Source organism: Numida meleagris, chromosome 22 (assembly GCF_002078875.1).
Source record: "Numida meleagris isolate 19003 breed g44 Domestic line chromosome 22, NumMel1.0, whole genome shotgun sequence".
NCBI classification, from domain to species: Eukaryota; Metazoa; Chordata; class Aves; order Galliformes; family Numididae; genus Numida; species Numida meleagris.
In genome coordinates, this window is record NC_034430.1 from 191,960 (window position 1) to 207,164 (window position 15,205).

Consider the following 15,205-nt stretch of genomic DNA (forward strand, 5'->3'; position numbering starts at 1 on the left):
AGAGGGAACCCTGTGGCTGTGCCTAGTGTCCCCTGAACCAGGCTGGGGATAGGGATGAGGCCAGCATGCAAAGGAGAAGCTGCATGATGGGGTGGAGAGCTGAGAAATGGCAAGGTTGTGAATATGTGTAATACTCTTAAGCAAAAAAACCCAACACACAAACATTAAAAAAAAGAAAAGCAACATACAAAAGTATTTAAACTTCGCAGCCTGCAGTGCAAAGCTCCTTTTGAGACAGGCAGAGTTAAAGGAAAATAAATTGCAGTGGTTCCCTGCTGAAGGCAGAAATTCTCCCACCAGTTGGATCCCAGACCCCTGACTACTGTCACACCCCAGGGATAGGTCTGGCTGCTCCCCAGCTTTTGGGGTGCTCATGCTGTAGGCTTTCTCTTACCAAGCAGAGGGTGAGCAGGGCAAGCAGGAGGAGCAGGTGGGCACACTGGAGAGGCTGCATGGTCCGGGCTCAGTGCGCAGCTTGCTGCAACGCTTCCTCGTCTGCTCACAGTGATTGCTATCAGAGCCTTTAAAGTGCAGCCGTGGCCCCATCTCACCAATCACACTTTCCTTCCTCATGCTGCTGCTGCGGAGTACAACCCATCACCCAGAAGGGACATGAGAATTGGATCCATGGAAAAGCACCAGGAAGACACTGCTAATGCTGCAAGGACATGCAGGTGGGGATGATGCCCTGAATGGGACATCCCAGCCACCGTCTCCAGCAAAGGCAGCGAGCCCCTTGCCCTCCTGTTTCCCACACCATATAGCGCTCCCTGCCCTGCGCCCAATGCCTGTGTAGGGCCAGTACCAGTTTACAGGTTCAAACCCTCTGCTTCACCAGGAGGGTCTGCATACATTGCACGACGTAATGAGCCTCCTGCCCTGCAGTGAAGGACGGGAGCTGGGCCCAAGCCACAAGCATGGCAGGGTGGTCTGATCCACATGGCAGATGGTGACATTGCTCCCTTCAGCCCTGCACTGCTCGCAGCATGTCACTGAGCTGCACCACCCACCCGCCAGCAAACAGCAGAAAACAGAATGGGCTATTTTAGGACAGGTTGAAATGAGCAAAGCTACAGCTGTTGTTGTGGCTTTTATTTGTGAAGTGCATCGCAGCGAGCCCTGTGCAGAGGCTGGTGGCTCAGAGTGCAGCAGATTGAATGCTCTTGGCATTGCATCTCCTATTTCCCTCCCCAAAATTCTGGAATGCACAAAGTCCAATAGCCTTTATACCTGGGTATGTGACTGAAGGATTGCTAATTTCTCAACTCGCCAAGTTCTGGTCTTGCAGCTTTCTACAGCAGCCAGTGAACGCCTGATAGATAAGTTCCATCTTTGCTTCTTGTTTCCCTCATATGTTTCCTTATGATATATATAAAATAAGAGAATATTTTTTCCTATTTGTGATATTTCTGTCCTGGGAATTATTTATTAAGGTGGCACGGTGGCCTGTGGTTATTTTTCCTCCACTCTCTCTTATTTCGCATTTTGTGAAGGTCCTCTGAGCTCATTCCTACATGGTCACGGTCAGTTTCTAATCCGTACGGAGCGATGCCGCTCTCTGCCGCGGTGCACGCCGGGACTCGTAGTCCCCTCCCGGCCGCCCCGCCCCACGTGACCTCGGCTCAGCCAATCACAGCGCCCAGGCAACGCCGTGGCAACCGCCGGTAAACAAGATGGCAGCGGGGCGCTGAGAGCGGGGTGAGTGCTGCGGGAGAGCCGGCCTAACCCCGGGCCTCGGGCCTCCCCTCGGGTCGCTCCGCTGAGGCCGTAACCGCGGAGCTAACGCCGAGAGGCTGGGGTCAGTTCTGGCCGTTATTTCGAGTCCCGTTTTGGTGGGGGCCCTCAGGATGCATTGGCCTTTGGGAGTGTTCAAGGCCAGGTGGATGCATTGGCCATTTCTGCACTGTGATGACTGAGGAGCTGCAGGAACTCACCCTGCCCAAGGGCAGCAGCGTGGGCTGGTGGGAAAGAGATGCAGAGTTCGGGCCCTTCTGGACAGCCTTTTCCCTTATATTTTAGGAAGTTTGCTCATCAAGCAATCCACCCCCTCCAAGCTAGCAAACCTATCCTCGTTTTTTATATATTCTCCTCATCATTTTTCATAAAAAGGGCCGAGCTGAGTTGTTTGCCTCTGCTGGCAAAGTGCTTCTCACCATCCTACATGTCTTGTGGTGAGCATAGCTCTTTTTCCTACGTGTCCACAATCAGATAAGTAATGGAGGGTTTTGACAGCCTCAACAACCCATAGAGTACATTAGAGCCTCATTTCATTTTACAGTTCCATTTTAGGTCGTAGTTGGCCTGTTAGATGAACAGCACAAAAGCTGTCCTACTGTAGTCAGTGAAGTTACCTGTTTCTGCTACTCCCAGATGCTGTACTTTTCATTAAAATACTCATCAGTACTATTTTCTGCTTCGTTGTGTGACACAGGATGCTCTGTACCGGCATCATAGTCTCTTTCTGCCAGCCCCATTGTTTGTTTGCTGTTCCCAGCTGCTGAGATTTTATGTTCCCTTTGGTTCTGTCTTCCCTTGCAGGGACAACAGTGAAAAAGAATATACCTCATCACAGAATGGCTTAGGTTGGAAGAGATCTTAAAGATCATCTAGTTCACCACTTCACAGTGTGAAGTCCCTCAAAGATAAGGGGGTACTTGACCATCATAATCTCTTAGTGACAGTCTGGTGGACTCAATACCCCAGGCCAGGGCTAATCTGTGTTGTCTTTCCCTCACATACACAGCGTGCTGCCAGTGACACAATCTACCAAGAGCTGAGGGATTTCCACCCAGCACCGACCAAAGGTATCCTTTTTTTACCTGCTTTGGCAGAACCAGAGTTCATGTGTAGGTTCCCTTACAGTGCAGATAAGCCCCCAATACAAACTGCCTTTCTAGGGGTAACGCTGTATTTGTGCTTTCAGGTACAGCTCCTACTGACATGGAGCTCATGTCATCCATGATGCAAAAAATCAGTCTGTTGGAACGAAAAATAGATAAACAAGCACAAGAAATCCAACTAAAGGTAAAAGTTCTGGCCCTTACCAGGCCTGTTCTGTGTCCTGCTTTAACTGTTCAAGTCAGAGTAATGATACACTCGCTTAGACACAGTCTGGGCTAAAACAAGTTAATCCATAGCCTACTCTGTTAATTAGACAAATTAGCCTTTGCAATGCAGCAGAGCAGTCATATCTGCCCTTGACATGGAAGACTGAACAGCCCTTACTGCTCTGATCCTACTGTGACTTTACGAAGTAATGACTCTCAGCATCCTTTCACTAATATCTGTTTGGCTTTGTACTGTTTTCTTCCTTTAGCATCCTGAAAACAAAACAAAGCAACCAATAGCTTAAACAAGTGATCTTAGAACAGGTCTCTTTGTAATACTGTTTAGAATAAATAGTGTTTAGTTTAGAATAAGTAGAAGTGGGTTTTTTTTGGTGGTTTTGTTTTGTTTTCTAACATGGTGACAGAGATGCTGGTTTGGTTTCTAGATCAGCCACTGACAGGCCTGAGTATGAGCTGCAATCTTGTGCAGATAGAAGAGGGATGCCCCCACTCTAACACTGGAACAGTGTATTACATCCCGCTCCTCTGCTGAGCCACAAATTAAGACATTTTTGAGCCCATTCTAACCCTTATTTTGCCCATCTGAGAGAGAGCATGTGCAGCACTGCCTCACCCAGCCAGGACTAATTATGCAGACTGCCTCAAGGTCCTGAAAGCAGAGGAGCTTAACAAGGTTATTCGTTCTGATCTTGAAGGACAGGAAGATTGCTGAGCTTGAGGAGAAGATGAAGACTCTTCAGGAGGGAGAAGGTAAAAATTGTTTGATCATTGGCACCTTGCTCCTACCCATGGCAGAGTTGCAGGGCTCCTGGTACTGCTACAGAGCAGGCTTGGAGACCTTCCCTCTCAGCCATCCTTGCCTTAAAAAGCCCATGAGCCTCTTCAGTGGATGGTATCTGTTACACATACAGTGCTGTTTGCCAAGGTAGATCCTCACTTCATCGGTTGCTCTGCTTTTCTGGTGCAGCACTATACATTATTTCCTGACCTATTTTCTGTGCCTTACTAATTTTCCATGACCACAGAACAACCCCAAACCTGAGGATGGCTGGAAAAAAAAAAAGAACAATATACCCCATTGAGTTCAAATAGGCTGAAAAAAACCCCAGAGCAACTCATAGCTAAGCAAAACCAAAAATTGACTTGCAGTCTCAAACAGCACTTACAGGTCTGGGCTTACTCGTCCTGCAAGGCAACCTAGCACTAAAATAAGCTCAGCTTTAAGTGAGTCACTGAAGCACTTCTGCCTCTCAATTCCTTGGAATCCAGTAACTCTCCATCTGAACCCAGATGTGTTTCTGTCATGCCTGAACTACCTTATTAGTGTAAAGCTGTGGTGCATCTCTATTTCCTGAGCAGAGAACACGAATATGCCTGTCCAACCACAATTTTGCTTTTGTAGCTCATCATACACTGTGCAAGGTATGAAGCCTAGATTTCTGGATCCAGCTTTGGTGGACACTTGCTGATTTTTGAATAGGTCTCTTAAGACTAAGCCAAGCAATTCTTGTCGTACAACCGTGAACAGCACCACTCACATCAGCTTTCCACAGCGTAAAACTAAAACTTCAGCAGTGTTTTACAGGCTTGAGTTCACTGATAGTACAGGAAGACTGCTGCGGCATCCGCACTCTGTGACGTGGGTTATCTGTATTTCTTCTTTAAGGCTATGCATAATAAAAGCAGATCTTCCCTCTCAGATGCTCCTGACTCATCCACAGTAGAGGATCTGGAAATGAGGTGCCTTCAGCTGCAGACCCAGGTCTGGGAGATGGAGGTGAGATGCCTGCTTTACTTGCCCCAAACCACCTGCACCTTCGGGTTGAGATTGTTGCAGTCCCAGACTGCCTAGCTCTTTTCAAGCTGCCACTATGATAACCGCAAATCCTCTCTTCACCCTTCTGAAAGAAAAGAACAGGTTGAGTGTGAACTGCAGGGTAGTATATTATTATTTTTTTATACACAGATATCTAAGCCTGCTGTAAGCCTCATCATTTTGGTTTCCAGGACTGTGGACATAACCTACACAGCTACTAGACTCTTGGGAGACTGCTGTATCACTACAGATAGTTAATTCTCCCACCCTTTTGCCAGCTTCTAGTAGAGCTGCTACTGCTACTGTCAGTGAGTTGGCAGCCAGCCAACCCTGAGATAAACCTTCTTGTTCACCTCCACTTCTGCTTCTCACTATCACAGCTGAGCACTCTCAGGCCTCTCTGTCTAGTTTCTAGCTCTGGTCTACAACACTGGCTTGTCCTTTCCTCTTACAGCAGTTTCTAAATGACTATGGTCTGATTTGGGTTGGAGACAGACATGAAGAGCTGGAAGACTTAGAGTCACTCAGAGATCACGTGCTGCCAGCAAAGAGGCTCTGGAAGCCAGGTAAAGCATCAGTGCTCTTTGCTGAAGCAACCATCCTAGCTCCTGCTGTGTGCTTATGGAAGGTATGATGCTCCTTTCAGCAGATAAGCAGGTCGCTGGAATTTGTGATCCTGTTCTGGGGTCTTCATGCCAGTCCATCTCAGGGTTAGAGACATGGAGCAATTTAACAGGAGCTGGGACAGGCAGAACACCAGTATTTTAAATACACCTATATTTTACAAACTTCATCTGGGGAAAAAGGAGAGATTCTGGTGGCCCAGCCATTTGGAAGAATACCTCCACAGCAGCTGCTTCCTGAAGAGTTCACATACCCTGAATGCGTGAAGCTTGATTGCTCTAATAACAGTGATGTAAAATGGGTGGAAAACAGAACCAGATGCTTTGTGTATTTAGTAGCCGTAGCAACTTACCCGAACTATCTGGCTCCATCAGAGCATTGTTTGCCTTTCCTCCCAGCCAAATTGTGAGTGGTTTAACTGGGCCTGATTGTGCTGTGTGGAGTCCAAGCATATTTGTCAAAGTGGTAACAGGGAAAAAAAAAAAAAAAGACTACTACTTGGGCTATACAACCATTGCTGCATCCTAACAACTGTGCATATATTAGCTGGTTAATCTAATCCCTTAGATGAAGGAGGGGAAAAGACACAAAAAGCAGCAGAAATATTTTCATGCTTTTCATATTGCTTACTCTTTTTAAGGGAGAGTCCCTTCTTCTTATTTCAAGCTTTTTTTTCCCCACCTTTATCAAATCTCAGAAAATCAGAGCAGAAATACCAAAGGCCTTACCATCTGCTTTCATTTTCTCTTTTCATTTCATTCTTCCATTCCACTGTAATGCTTCCACTGCCTCACCCTACCACCCTCCTCAAACACCCTCCACCGCGTCCCAGCAAGAGAGAAATAAATCTGCTGTAGTGAGAAATGCTGGTGGCTAAGAGCATGCAGCCACACTGACATTTCTTCGGCAAATCTGCCCTGGTCCATTTAGCCAATTTTGATAACTCATTCTTCTCTGTGCATTTTGCAGTGCCACATTAAGGGACAATTCTTAAGAAATTTCAACCAAAACCAAGTTGCTGAACGTGATCACCAAACAGCTGGCTGCACCTTAGCAAGCAGCTGCTATGCTAACTTGTAGGTGAGGGCTGTTTCTCTGCTACCATGCCCTTGCAGTTTCGCACACGCCTGTGTAGATCTGGCAGCCCTGAACCGCAGCAGGATTGTTGCACCACGCTTTGCAGTGGAAAGGTGAAACATGAAAGGCAGCAATGACAGCCCCAAAATGTTGGGGTGCAAAGGCGCCTCGGACTCATCCACACAGAGGTGAAAGCTGCTCAGCTGGCATCTCCTATCCCCCATAACTCTGCTCTTTCTGCCACAGGTGAGGCGGTCATTTCCAAATACCAGATTGATTTTGATTTAATCTTGGAAAATGTGAAGGGTTTGAATGTGCTGGCTGGAGACAGCGTCTCTCGCATTGAGCACACACCTGGGGGTGCTCGGCTGAGGCAGCCAGAACCCCTCCCTCTGACGCTGTATCAGAACGGGATCGTCATGTTCGACGGACACTTTTGCTCCTATGAGGAACTGCCCGCTCAGGTACGGGAAGGTTTGGGTGAGAGTCAGCCACTGAGCCACCCTGCTGTGATTCACTGCGTATCAGGAAAGGGAACTTAGAATAACAGGGCCAGGGAGTTCATCTCAGACCCCGAACTGAGCAGCTAATGAGACCTCCAGCCTCGCACCTGTGTCCCCAGCACACCTTTAAAAATCAACTGAGCAGCAATTTTTTTTTGTATTTTTTTTTTTTTATGAGAGGGGGAGTCTGGGTGCAGGCTTTTTTTTTTTTTTTTGCACAGCAGTAACAATGCAAACAGGAGCAGCCCAGGATGTAAATATTAGTCATCAGATAAACAGAAAATCATAGGTATGACCATGCATGAGCTGCCATTTTTTGTTTCAGCAATGCCTGCAGGATATTATGGATGGTTATTTCCCTTCAGAGTTGCAGGCACGCTACCCTGATGGTGTTCCTCTGCAGGTAAGCAGTGCAAAGCTCTGTTCTCGTGAGGTTTTTGGAAGAAATTGCTCTCTTATTTCCCAGTAAAGTTGTTCAGGTTTCTTTCACTTTCACACCAAACTCCATGTTCCCTGTAACAAACTCTGGCTGAGGCTTCTGGACGCAGCGTACAAGCAGCTAAGTTCTGTGCCTGTGTGTATGGAAGTGGTGAGGAACACACCTGCCCGAGCCGTTACAGGATGTAAGTGAGCAGCTGTGCATCAGGGCTGAACAGCTCTCTGCCTGGCTGAATCTTGGCTTGGATCAAGACTTCTGAGAGCACAAATAGGCTTTGCAGAAGAGAAGTGGCATATGCAGCACCTGAAGAGCAGTGCCTCAACTAGTTCTCCTGGAAGAGATTCTAAAAACAGATTAGAGAAGCGTATCTCGCACAGTTTGCATAGACTTTAATTTGCAATAATTTAAATGGGTTTGGCTACCTGCAGTCCTTTTGGGCCCAATTTCTTTTTAATTTCTCAGTGATGGCAAAAAGCCAAGGCCACGTTTTCAGACAGAGAGCCCCAGAGGACTCTGATCTAGGTCTTTGAGTGCCTCTGAAACGTAAGCGGGCAAAGGCAGAGGGGTGCACCTGCCACCATCAAGAAAGAAGCAGGGCACGTCTGTACAAAGAGGTCAGAGCAGTGTGAGCTGGTGGGGGTGGTGGTCGGAAAACCAGATGGAAGAGGAGGGACTGAGCAGGGCTCTTGGGTATGTGGCTGCCTATAGTCAGCTCATAGCCAACCACACCTACAGGTCCCAGGACGGTACTAAAGCCCAGACAGAAAGACTGACCCTATGGATACAGTTTTTCCCACTGCTGGGGGGCTCAGTTTGGCACCATCCCTTTGTTAGAGCCATCTATCAGGCCCTGCTGCAACTTCTGCAGTTCGGCAGTGCAGAGCGAGTGACAGTAAATCCCTCTCTACTCCTGAACAGCTGCTTTCACATCACAGAGAGCGTTTTCAAGCATGGAAATGGACAGAAGAAAGGTCAGCCCTGAGCACATTTCTTATGGAAAGGGGATGGTTGTCCAGTGCCTGTTGAGACAATGGACTATAATGAGGCCAAGATAGGCCAGGATCAGGCAGGATTTGCTTTGTTAGAGAGCCTAGAGGAACTGGAGGTGCATTTCATTGGGTTTAGACAGCTGTAGCAGCTCCCAAGGAAATATCTCTCAGTTTCATTTGGGATTTACTGCTCTAGGTTGCTGTTTATTGTTTGCTGATATAGTGAGCCTTGCTCATAGCAGCTGGCCTTAATCCTACAGGTCACTGACAAAAGAGATGTGGTATTTCAGGAGAGAGACCTTCCTGGGAGTTTTCCTGGCCGTGGCCAAGTTGTTGGGCATTCAAAACTAACCAAGGTGGAGGAACCCACCGAGATCCCAGGTAAGTTCCTTCACCTGTCTTGAAAATGCATCTCCCACAGAGGAGAACTGAAACCTCACTGGGGTGGTCCAGCTAGCAAGAAGCGAATGTGTGGGGTCTCAAAGAGGAAGGCAACACTTCTGGGTCAAAGCTTCACCTTTCTCAGCATCAAAGGAGGCCAAGGGAACCATGCATTCTTTGAATGACATCAGGCCTCATATTTCCTCATTTTGCTTCTGGGTTCTAGCAGCCTGCATAAGCAAAGCAGAGATACTGTGGCCGGCTGGAGAGCCAAACGCGGTCAGCCAGGTAGACAGAAAACAGTAGTTCTATGCACGCATAACTAAATAACCTGTACACATGCACTGCTCTCAGCAACATCTTCATATTTATATAAATTAATACTCTTGCTTATCTCAGGAACATTCACAAACAATGAGGTTCCCTTTATCCACGTGGGAAAAAAAAAATAACTGCCCAGTGACACCACACAAAAAGGAACCGACACAATTTGCAAGATGAGCAATTTGCCAAGCTTGTAAGAATTGCCATAGTTTCAGAGCTTCCTGTTTGCAGCAGAGATAACAAGGTTTCTGCCTGTTGCATATCGTAGGTGTGAGCTGCACGGCTGCTCACTGGTTGTCACGCTGTGACACTGGCAGTCGTGCAGTTAGGGGGCCAGAAAGTGATACAAGCAGCAGCTGGGGTCCAGGAACCAGGCTCCACACGGCCAAGGGAGGGTAGAGCTCTCTCTGCCAGCTGTTCTGCTCCCTTTTCACTAAATCAGTTTATTCCGAGGGAGAATTCTGTATGTGTGTGATCTTTTTGACATACTCCCTTTTCTCTGGAAGGTCCTAAACCCTCTTTGGAGCAGTTTTTGAACAAATACTCTAAGTCCTCGATGCACAGAGAAGCGATGGCTGCCCGAGACACAGTCAGAGCAATGCAGCAGGTACGGGTGGGCCCCAACAACACCCCAAGGACCAGGCTGGCATGGTTCCTCAGGCTCAGTGCTCTGCACACAACCATGCCCTCTCCTTGTAACCTCCTCCCCAAATCTCCATCAGAGCACACACGCAGCACTTTGGCATCTGCTCCTGGTCTGTTCTGGCTCTGGTTTGTCTCTGTATAGAGCAGGAGGTGACACTCACCTGGTTTGGTTGCAGGGCTCTGATGGGGTGCGGAGCAGCAAAGAGATCGTGGTGCAGACACCCGGGCTGCCTGCCCCCCAGAGGTAGGGGTACACACATCCCTGCCCATCAGCTCTCATCTCCCTCTTATTTCAGCACTGCAGGTTTTTTTTTTCAGGGGTTTCTGCCCATTTATCTTAAACCTTGGAAATAACTAGGAAAAAAAAGGCCAAATTTGGTCTTTTGGGGAGAACCTGCCCCCTTTTACATCTCTAACAAAATTTCTGTTGTTCACCATTACTTAGGGAAGTGAAATACTTTTCCTGACAGTGAGGCAGGGCCTAAGAATTTAAAGCCACCTCAAGCTGTTTGCTAAATGGGAGAATCCCTCCAGGAAACCGATGTGCAAGCAGGAGGTGACACGAACAGTGCATTTTCACTTGGTCTTCTGGGCAAGACAAGACCCAAATAGCTAATGAAAAAATCCCAAGCAGATTATTTTTAATCAAAAAAGTAGGGCAGAGATCTTACCAGACAACCCTGATCTAAAATAATAAAGCAAAAAAAGGTCAGCAATCTTCTTCTCAAGGCAGCTTTTAAGCAGGGAAAGCAAATCAGCAGCTGGGTCTGTGGGCCAGGCTAAGCCTTGCTCATCTCAAGCACATTCCCATATGGGAAGTTCTTCTCCCCCGTTCAGATGACCCCAGCACACCAGAACCCTCACTCCCCAGCTAAAACAGCTTTCTGACATTCAGGTTAGAGACAACTGAAGAGGCTGAAGCTTCTACCCCTGAAGTTTGCACTCTCCGCATCAAATCTGAGAGCGGGGAGCAGATGTATGTCGTAAAGATGCTGTTCTCAGAGACAATAGGGGACCTGCGCCAACACCTTGCCCGTGTCAGGTAGGACTTCTGCCTTCCTTGCTCCTCACCCTGCTCCATCCAGCTCCAGGGGAGGTTTTCCTGCTGCTCAGGGCCCTGGAGCTATGCTTGGAGCAGAGCAGCCTGCAGAGAGCAGAGAGCAGGGCTGGGTCCTGGGCACCCTCTGCTGCTTTGGCTCCTCTTCACACTGGAGTTGCTCTCTAGCTGGCAGGGATTTGCTCAGAGCACTTAATACACATCTTTGACAAAAAGCTGGCGCATCACAAGAGATGTCTTTCATCCTCTCAAAACTGACAGTTCCAGATGGCTGGGGGAACCCTTTAGGTCTCCACCCTGTCACAGGTTGTAGCCCTCACCTCTGTCCGAGCCCATGCTGAGCTCACTGCTCCTGGGATTTAACAGCCTCCTTCCTGCTGCAGCTGTGAAGCCTGGAATGGCTGCTCCGTGCCTGGCTGTGTGCACTTTGGGCAGGAAGCCCTTTTTTCTGCTTGGCCTGTGCTTGCGAAGCAGCCTCTCCCTCTGCTCTTAAGTAACTGCAATTGGATGAGCCACAGCATCTCTGCAAAACCTTAGGGGATGCTGTGCATAGGAAAAGATTGCGTTGTTCTTTCCTAGGGGTGGAGATTCCGACTCATATGAGATCATCAGTACCTTTCCCCAGAGGGTGTACGCGGACAACTCCAGGAGCCTGCAGGAATGCGGGCTGATCCCCAGTGCCTCCTTGCTGCTGCGGAGAAGAGACCCCTTCCCACTAGAGGAGACAGGGCTGCAAACAGCATAGCAGCTCCTTTGCAGGAGGAAGGACCTGCCTTGCACCGTTAGCTGAGTTACAACATCCCCAGCTGGGAAGAGAGCAGAGTCATCTTTCCAGATCTAGTTTCATTGCACTGTTACCCGGGTTGGAGAGGAAGGCTCCTTCTTCGGTCTCTCCCTTTAGCAGAGTGCCAAGTGCCCGCCCCAGTGTCCTGCTGCCCCCTGGGTGGATGTTCTTCCCCAGGGCAGGTGGGCTGCTATCACAGGGATTTCTGTTAGCTCAAAGCACAGGCCTGGTTTCTCACCTCTGCTGGAGGTTTTATCGGCTGATCTCTGCTCAGGGAAGGCCGCCAGCTTTGCACTGGTACCAGGGCAGTCGCTTAGCTGGACTCAGGGATTCTCTACACACAGCTGTTGCCCAGACATTTCAACTGCATTTATACCACAAGAAAAACAGGCTCACTTATATGGTCTTGAGCAATGGCCTTGGGCCGCTGCAATACTGGGGCTGAGCCAGCCTCCTTCCAGCCAGGAGATCCTGCTACTGGGTTTCCTGGACGTAAGCAACTCCCTTCCTTGGACAGCCCCCAGCTGCAGAGGGGCCTAGGCTCACAGCCACATGGAGCCAGCCTGCTGCAGCTTCAAGCTGCTGCCTTTCTCCCTCCCAGCCTGCTGCACTGCTGCAACAGGACACCTGTCATTGGAGAAGAGCACAGTCCCTTTGCTGCTTCTCTGCTGAACCCTGAGAGTAAAGCATCTTCCTCTTCTGTAGGCTGGGGCCGCGGTCTGCAGGCCCCTTTCTGCGCATTCTTCCCATTTCAGCTCTGACAAGTTCCCACTTGACTCGCAGCTGATAACACTCCCACGTGTGCAAGGCAGCGCCTTCTGGCTGCTTCCCTTTCAGCAGAAGCCCAACACATGCTGTCACCCAGCCCTCATTAAAGGCTTCCGATAAAAACATTTCTTTAGTTGCAATTTCCACTTTCATTAAATTTCAAAGGAGCAGCTAGATACAGAAATAGGGCACGATGGTCCGAGCCCTTCCTGGAACAGCTCCACTTTCCCTAGCCCTCTCTGAGCAGAGCCAGGCCACGCACAGCTCCTGCAGGAAGCACCACGAGCACGGGCCAGCTGCCTCCACAGCTTCCCTGCGACCAGTGACTCAATGCCTGCAGCTGTCCGTTAGTTTCCTCCTTTTTCCAGGTACACTCCTGTATTTGCTGTAACAGACCCCTCCTACAGGACACTGCCCTTTTGTAACGAGCTGGTCTATAATCAACCAGGTTATTCCAGTTTTGGTTTTGGCCCGTGGGTCTGGCTGCAGCTGTCCCTCCCCCAGGCTGTTCTTACCACGCACAGGAGAGGGCTGCTTAAGAGAGGAACCTGCCACTGCTACTCTGTTGGATATTGAGACGAGTCCCAGGAGCCTTTCATTAGCAGCAGCTATCTGAAGTGTTAAGATCTTTGTGTCAGGCTGCAGCCTGACACAATCACCTCAGCTCCTCCAAGCTGGAAATGACTTAGAATTGTTATGTAGGCTATTTAACCTGTAGTCAAAATAAAAGGAACCCACGAGTACCAGCACAAAAGGTACAGTAACATTTAATAGCATCTCAGAAGACAACACTGGTTATAAACTCGCTTTTTGGCAGGAAAACAAAATGCACTTGGTCCAGGTTGCAAAAAGCCAACAGAAAACAGGAAAGACAAGACAGCTGGAGCATCAGCTGTTGTGAAGCAGCCCTGAGCCATTAGCGCTCACCAGGGAGCCCTCGTGCTGCGTCACAGCAGAGAGCACTGATGGAGCAGCACGGGTCCCAGCTCCAGGCCCATCCACTCCCAGCCTGCCAAGGGACACCTCAGCCCCAGCCCGCTCCCTGGTGGGCAGTCAAACCCAGCTTTGTGCAGTATTTCTGCATTAAATTATTAAAAAAACCAAAAAACAAACAAAAAAAAACTTAGTTGCCATGATCTGTGCAGTTGAGATGAAAGTTTAAAAAAAAAAAAAAAAACAAAAGGAAGTGAGGCAGCAGGATTTACAATTTTAACAGCAACTAGGAGGAGTGGGAAGTAACATGCAACCCTAAGCCCTTCCCTCCTAAAGCAGAAGCTCTCCCTGTAGAGGAGAGGGCTGACGGACAGCTGCACTTCGCACAGCCCGAGAGGCTTTGCTGTTTACAGAGGCACTGGAAGCTGCGGTGTGAGCCAGGCCCAGCTTTGTTCTAAGGCGATGTGCAGCGAGCGTCAGGCTTTCTTTGGATCCCTCTGAGATGACACTGGGGTTAGGCAGGAAGGAATTGTAGGCAGCTGCAGTAAGTAGTTTTGGTCATGGGTTTCCCGGTGCTGGAATACAAGTCGCGGTGCCAGGACAGCGCTGACAGCCTGGAAGTGAAGGTGGTCGGAGATGAGGGTGCTCGGGAATGCAGGTAGAGTCCAGGACAGATGGAGAGCCCGGGGGTCAGGCCAGCTTCAGGAACTCCTGCAGGGTGTTTTGTTCCACCGCTTCCACAAAAAGCTCATAATCCTGCAGGGAAAAAGCCACACGGTTACTCGCGAGCAGGAGACACGCGGCCCGAATGCCTGCGTGCCGCACAATCCCTGCCGTCGGGCAGCGGGGTCCGCCAGGCACTCGGCACAAACTGGTGCACAGCGCTGGTGCTGGGCGGTCACAGGGAAGATGTCGGGCAAAGCCAGGACAGCAGCACGCAGCACAGCCCCGCTGCCCGTGGTAACACACGGTCACCCCAGCGCTGCATCGCGCCCCGAACGCAGGTTAACGCTGACGGAGGCACCTTTGGGAAAGCATCCCAACGCCATCTGTAGCAAAACCAAGGGGACGTTATTCCCCGCCATCCGGCTTTCACAGCCCCTATCCCCAGCACACTTACCCCACAGTAGTGGTCTCCATTGACAATCTGGGGCGGGATGGCTTTGGGGTTGCCTGCCTTTGCCCTCATCTCCTCCCGGAGAGCGTTGTCCTGGGAGATATCCACCAGCTCGTACTTGATGTTTTTCCCATCGAGGATTCTGGTCACTTCGCTCTGCTGGGATTTGATCTGCAAGCCGGGCGGCAAAGGCAACGTTACCGGGACGTGGGGAGGAGCTCAGAAGGGAGAACGCGCACTCAGCGCATCAGACTACACCTGGCCGGGGGGCCCAGCCCTTGGAGGAGGGGGGCACGCAGCACAGAGCCGGAAGCAGAGCAGATGGGGATGGGGCGCCGGGAGAAACGCGGCAGGAGAGCGCGGACAGAACGCCGGGGACGGGGCGGGGCGGGGAGGGTCGCGTCTCCATAGGAAGGGACACCCACCCGGGGAACGGGGCCCCGCGGCGCCCAGCCCTGCCGCAGCCGTCCCGCGAACCCGCTCACCTCCCGGGAGCCGGTCACCGAGGTGCTGTAGACCTTGAGAGCGCTCATGCTGCGCCGCCGGCCGCTCCCTGCGCACAGCCCGGGCGGGGGAGGCTCGGAGGGCGGGAGCGCGCCCGCCGCCGCCCTGCACGTGACCGCAGCGACCAATGGCGCCCACGGGCGCGGGCATGCGGGGCTGCCACCAGCACGGGCCCG

General features: G+C 50.2%; 2 protein-coding genes across 8 annotated transcripts; one reads left to right on the forward strand and one right to left on the reverse strand.

Moving 5' to 3' along the window:
* On the forward strand, window positions 1,616–12,601 carry UBXN11 (UBX domain protein 11). Of its 6 annotated transcripts, XM_021375236.1 has the most exons (14): window positions 1,651–1,698; window positions 2,539–2,650; window positions 2,744–2,804; window positions 2,924–3,024; window positions 3,764–3,818; window positions 4,769–4,845; window positions 5,339–5,450; window positions 6,832–7,049; window positions 7,414–7,491; window positions 8,777–8,897; window positions 9,728–9,828; window positions 10,043–10,110; window positions 10,762–10,908; window positions 11,503–11,668. In XM_021375236.1, the coding sequence occupies exons 4-14, from the start codon at window positions 2,941–2,943 to the stop codon at window positions 11,666–11,668; spliced, it is 1,227 nt and encodes a 408-aa protein (XP_021230911.1). In that variant the 5' UTR covers window positions 1,651–1,698; window positions 2,539–2,650; window positions 2,744–2,804; window positions 2,924–2,940. The 6 variants fall into 6 exon arrangements, with proteins under 6 accessions (XP_021230912.1, XP_021230909.1, XP_021230911.1 ...); XM_021375237.1 differs by lacking the exon at window positions 2,539–2,650 and having other exon boundaries at window positions 1,616–1,698; window positions 8,807–8,897; window positions 11,503–12,601; XM_021375234.1 differs by lacking the exon at window positions 2,539–2,650 and having other exon boundaries at window positions 1,617–1,698; window positions 11,503–12,601.
* Window positions 13,227–15,164, reverse strand: SH3BGRL3 (SH3 domain binding glutamate rich protein like 3). Of its 2 annotated transcripts, none has more exons than XM_021375242.1 (3): window positions 15,011–15,164; window positions 14,529–14,696; window positions 13,227–14,164 (listed from the first exon to the last, which is right to left on the reverse strand). In XM_021375242.1, exons 1-3 carry the CDS (start codon window positions 15,056–15,058, stop codon window positions 14,099–14,101), a joined length of 282 nt encoding a protein of 93 aa, XP_021230917.1. In that variant the 5' UTR covers window positions 15,059–15,164; the 3' UTR covers window positions 13,227–14,098. The 2 variants fall into 2 exon arrangements, with proteins under 2 accessions (XP_021230917.1, XP_021230916.1); XM_021375241.1 differs by having other exon boundaries at window positions 14,951–15,120.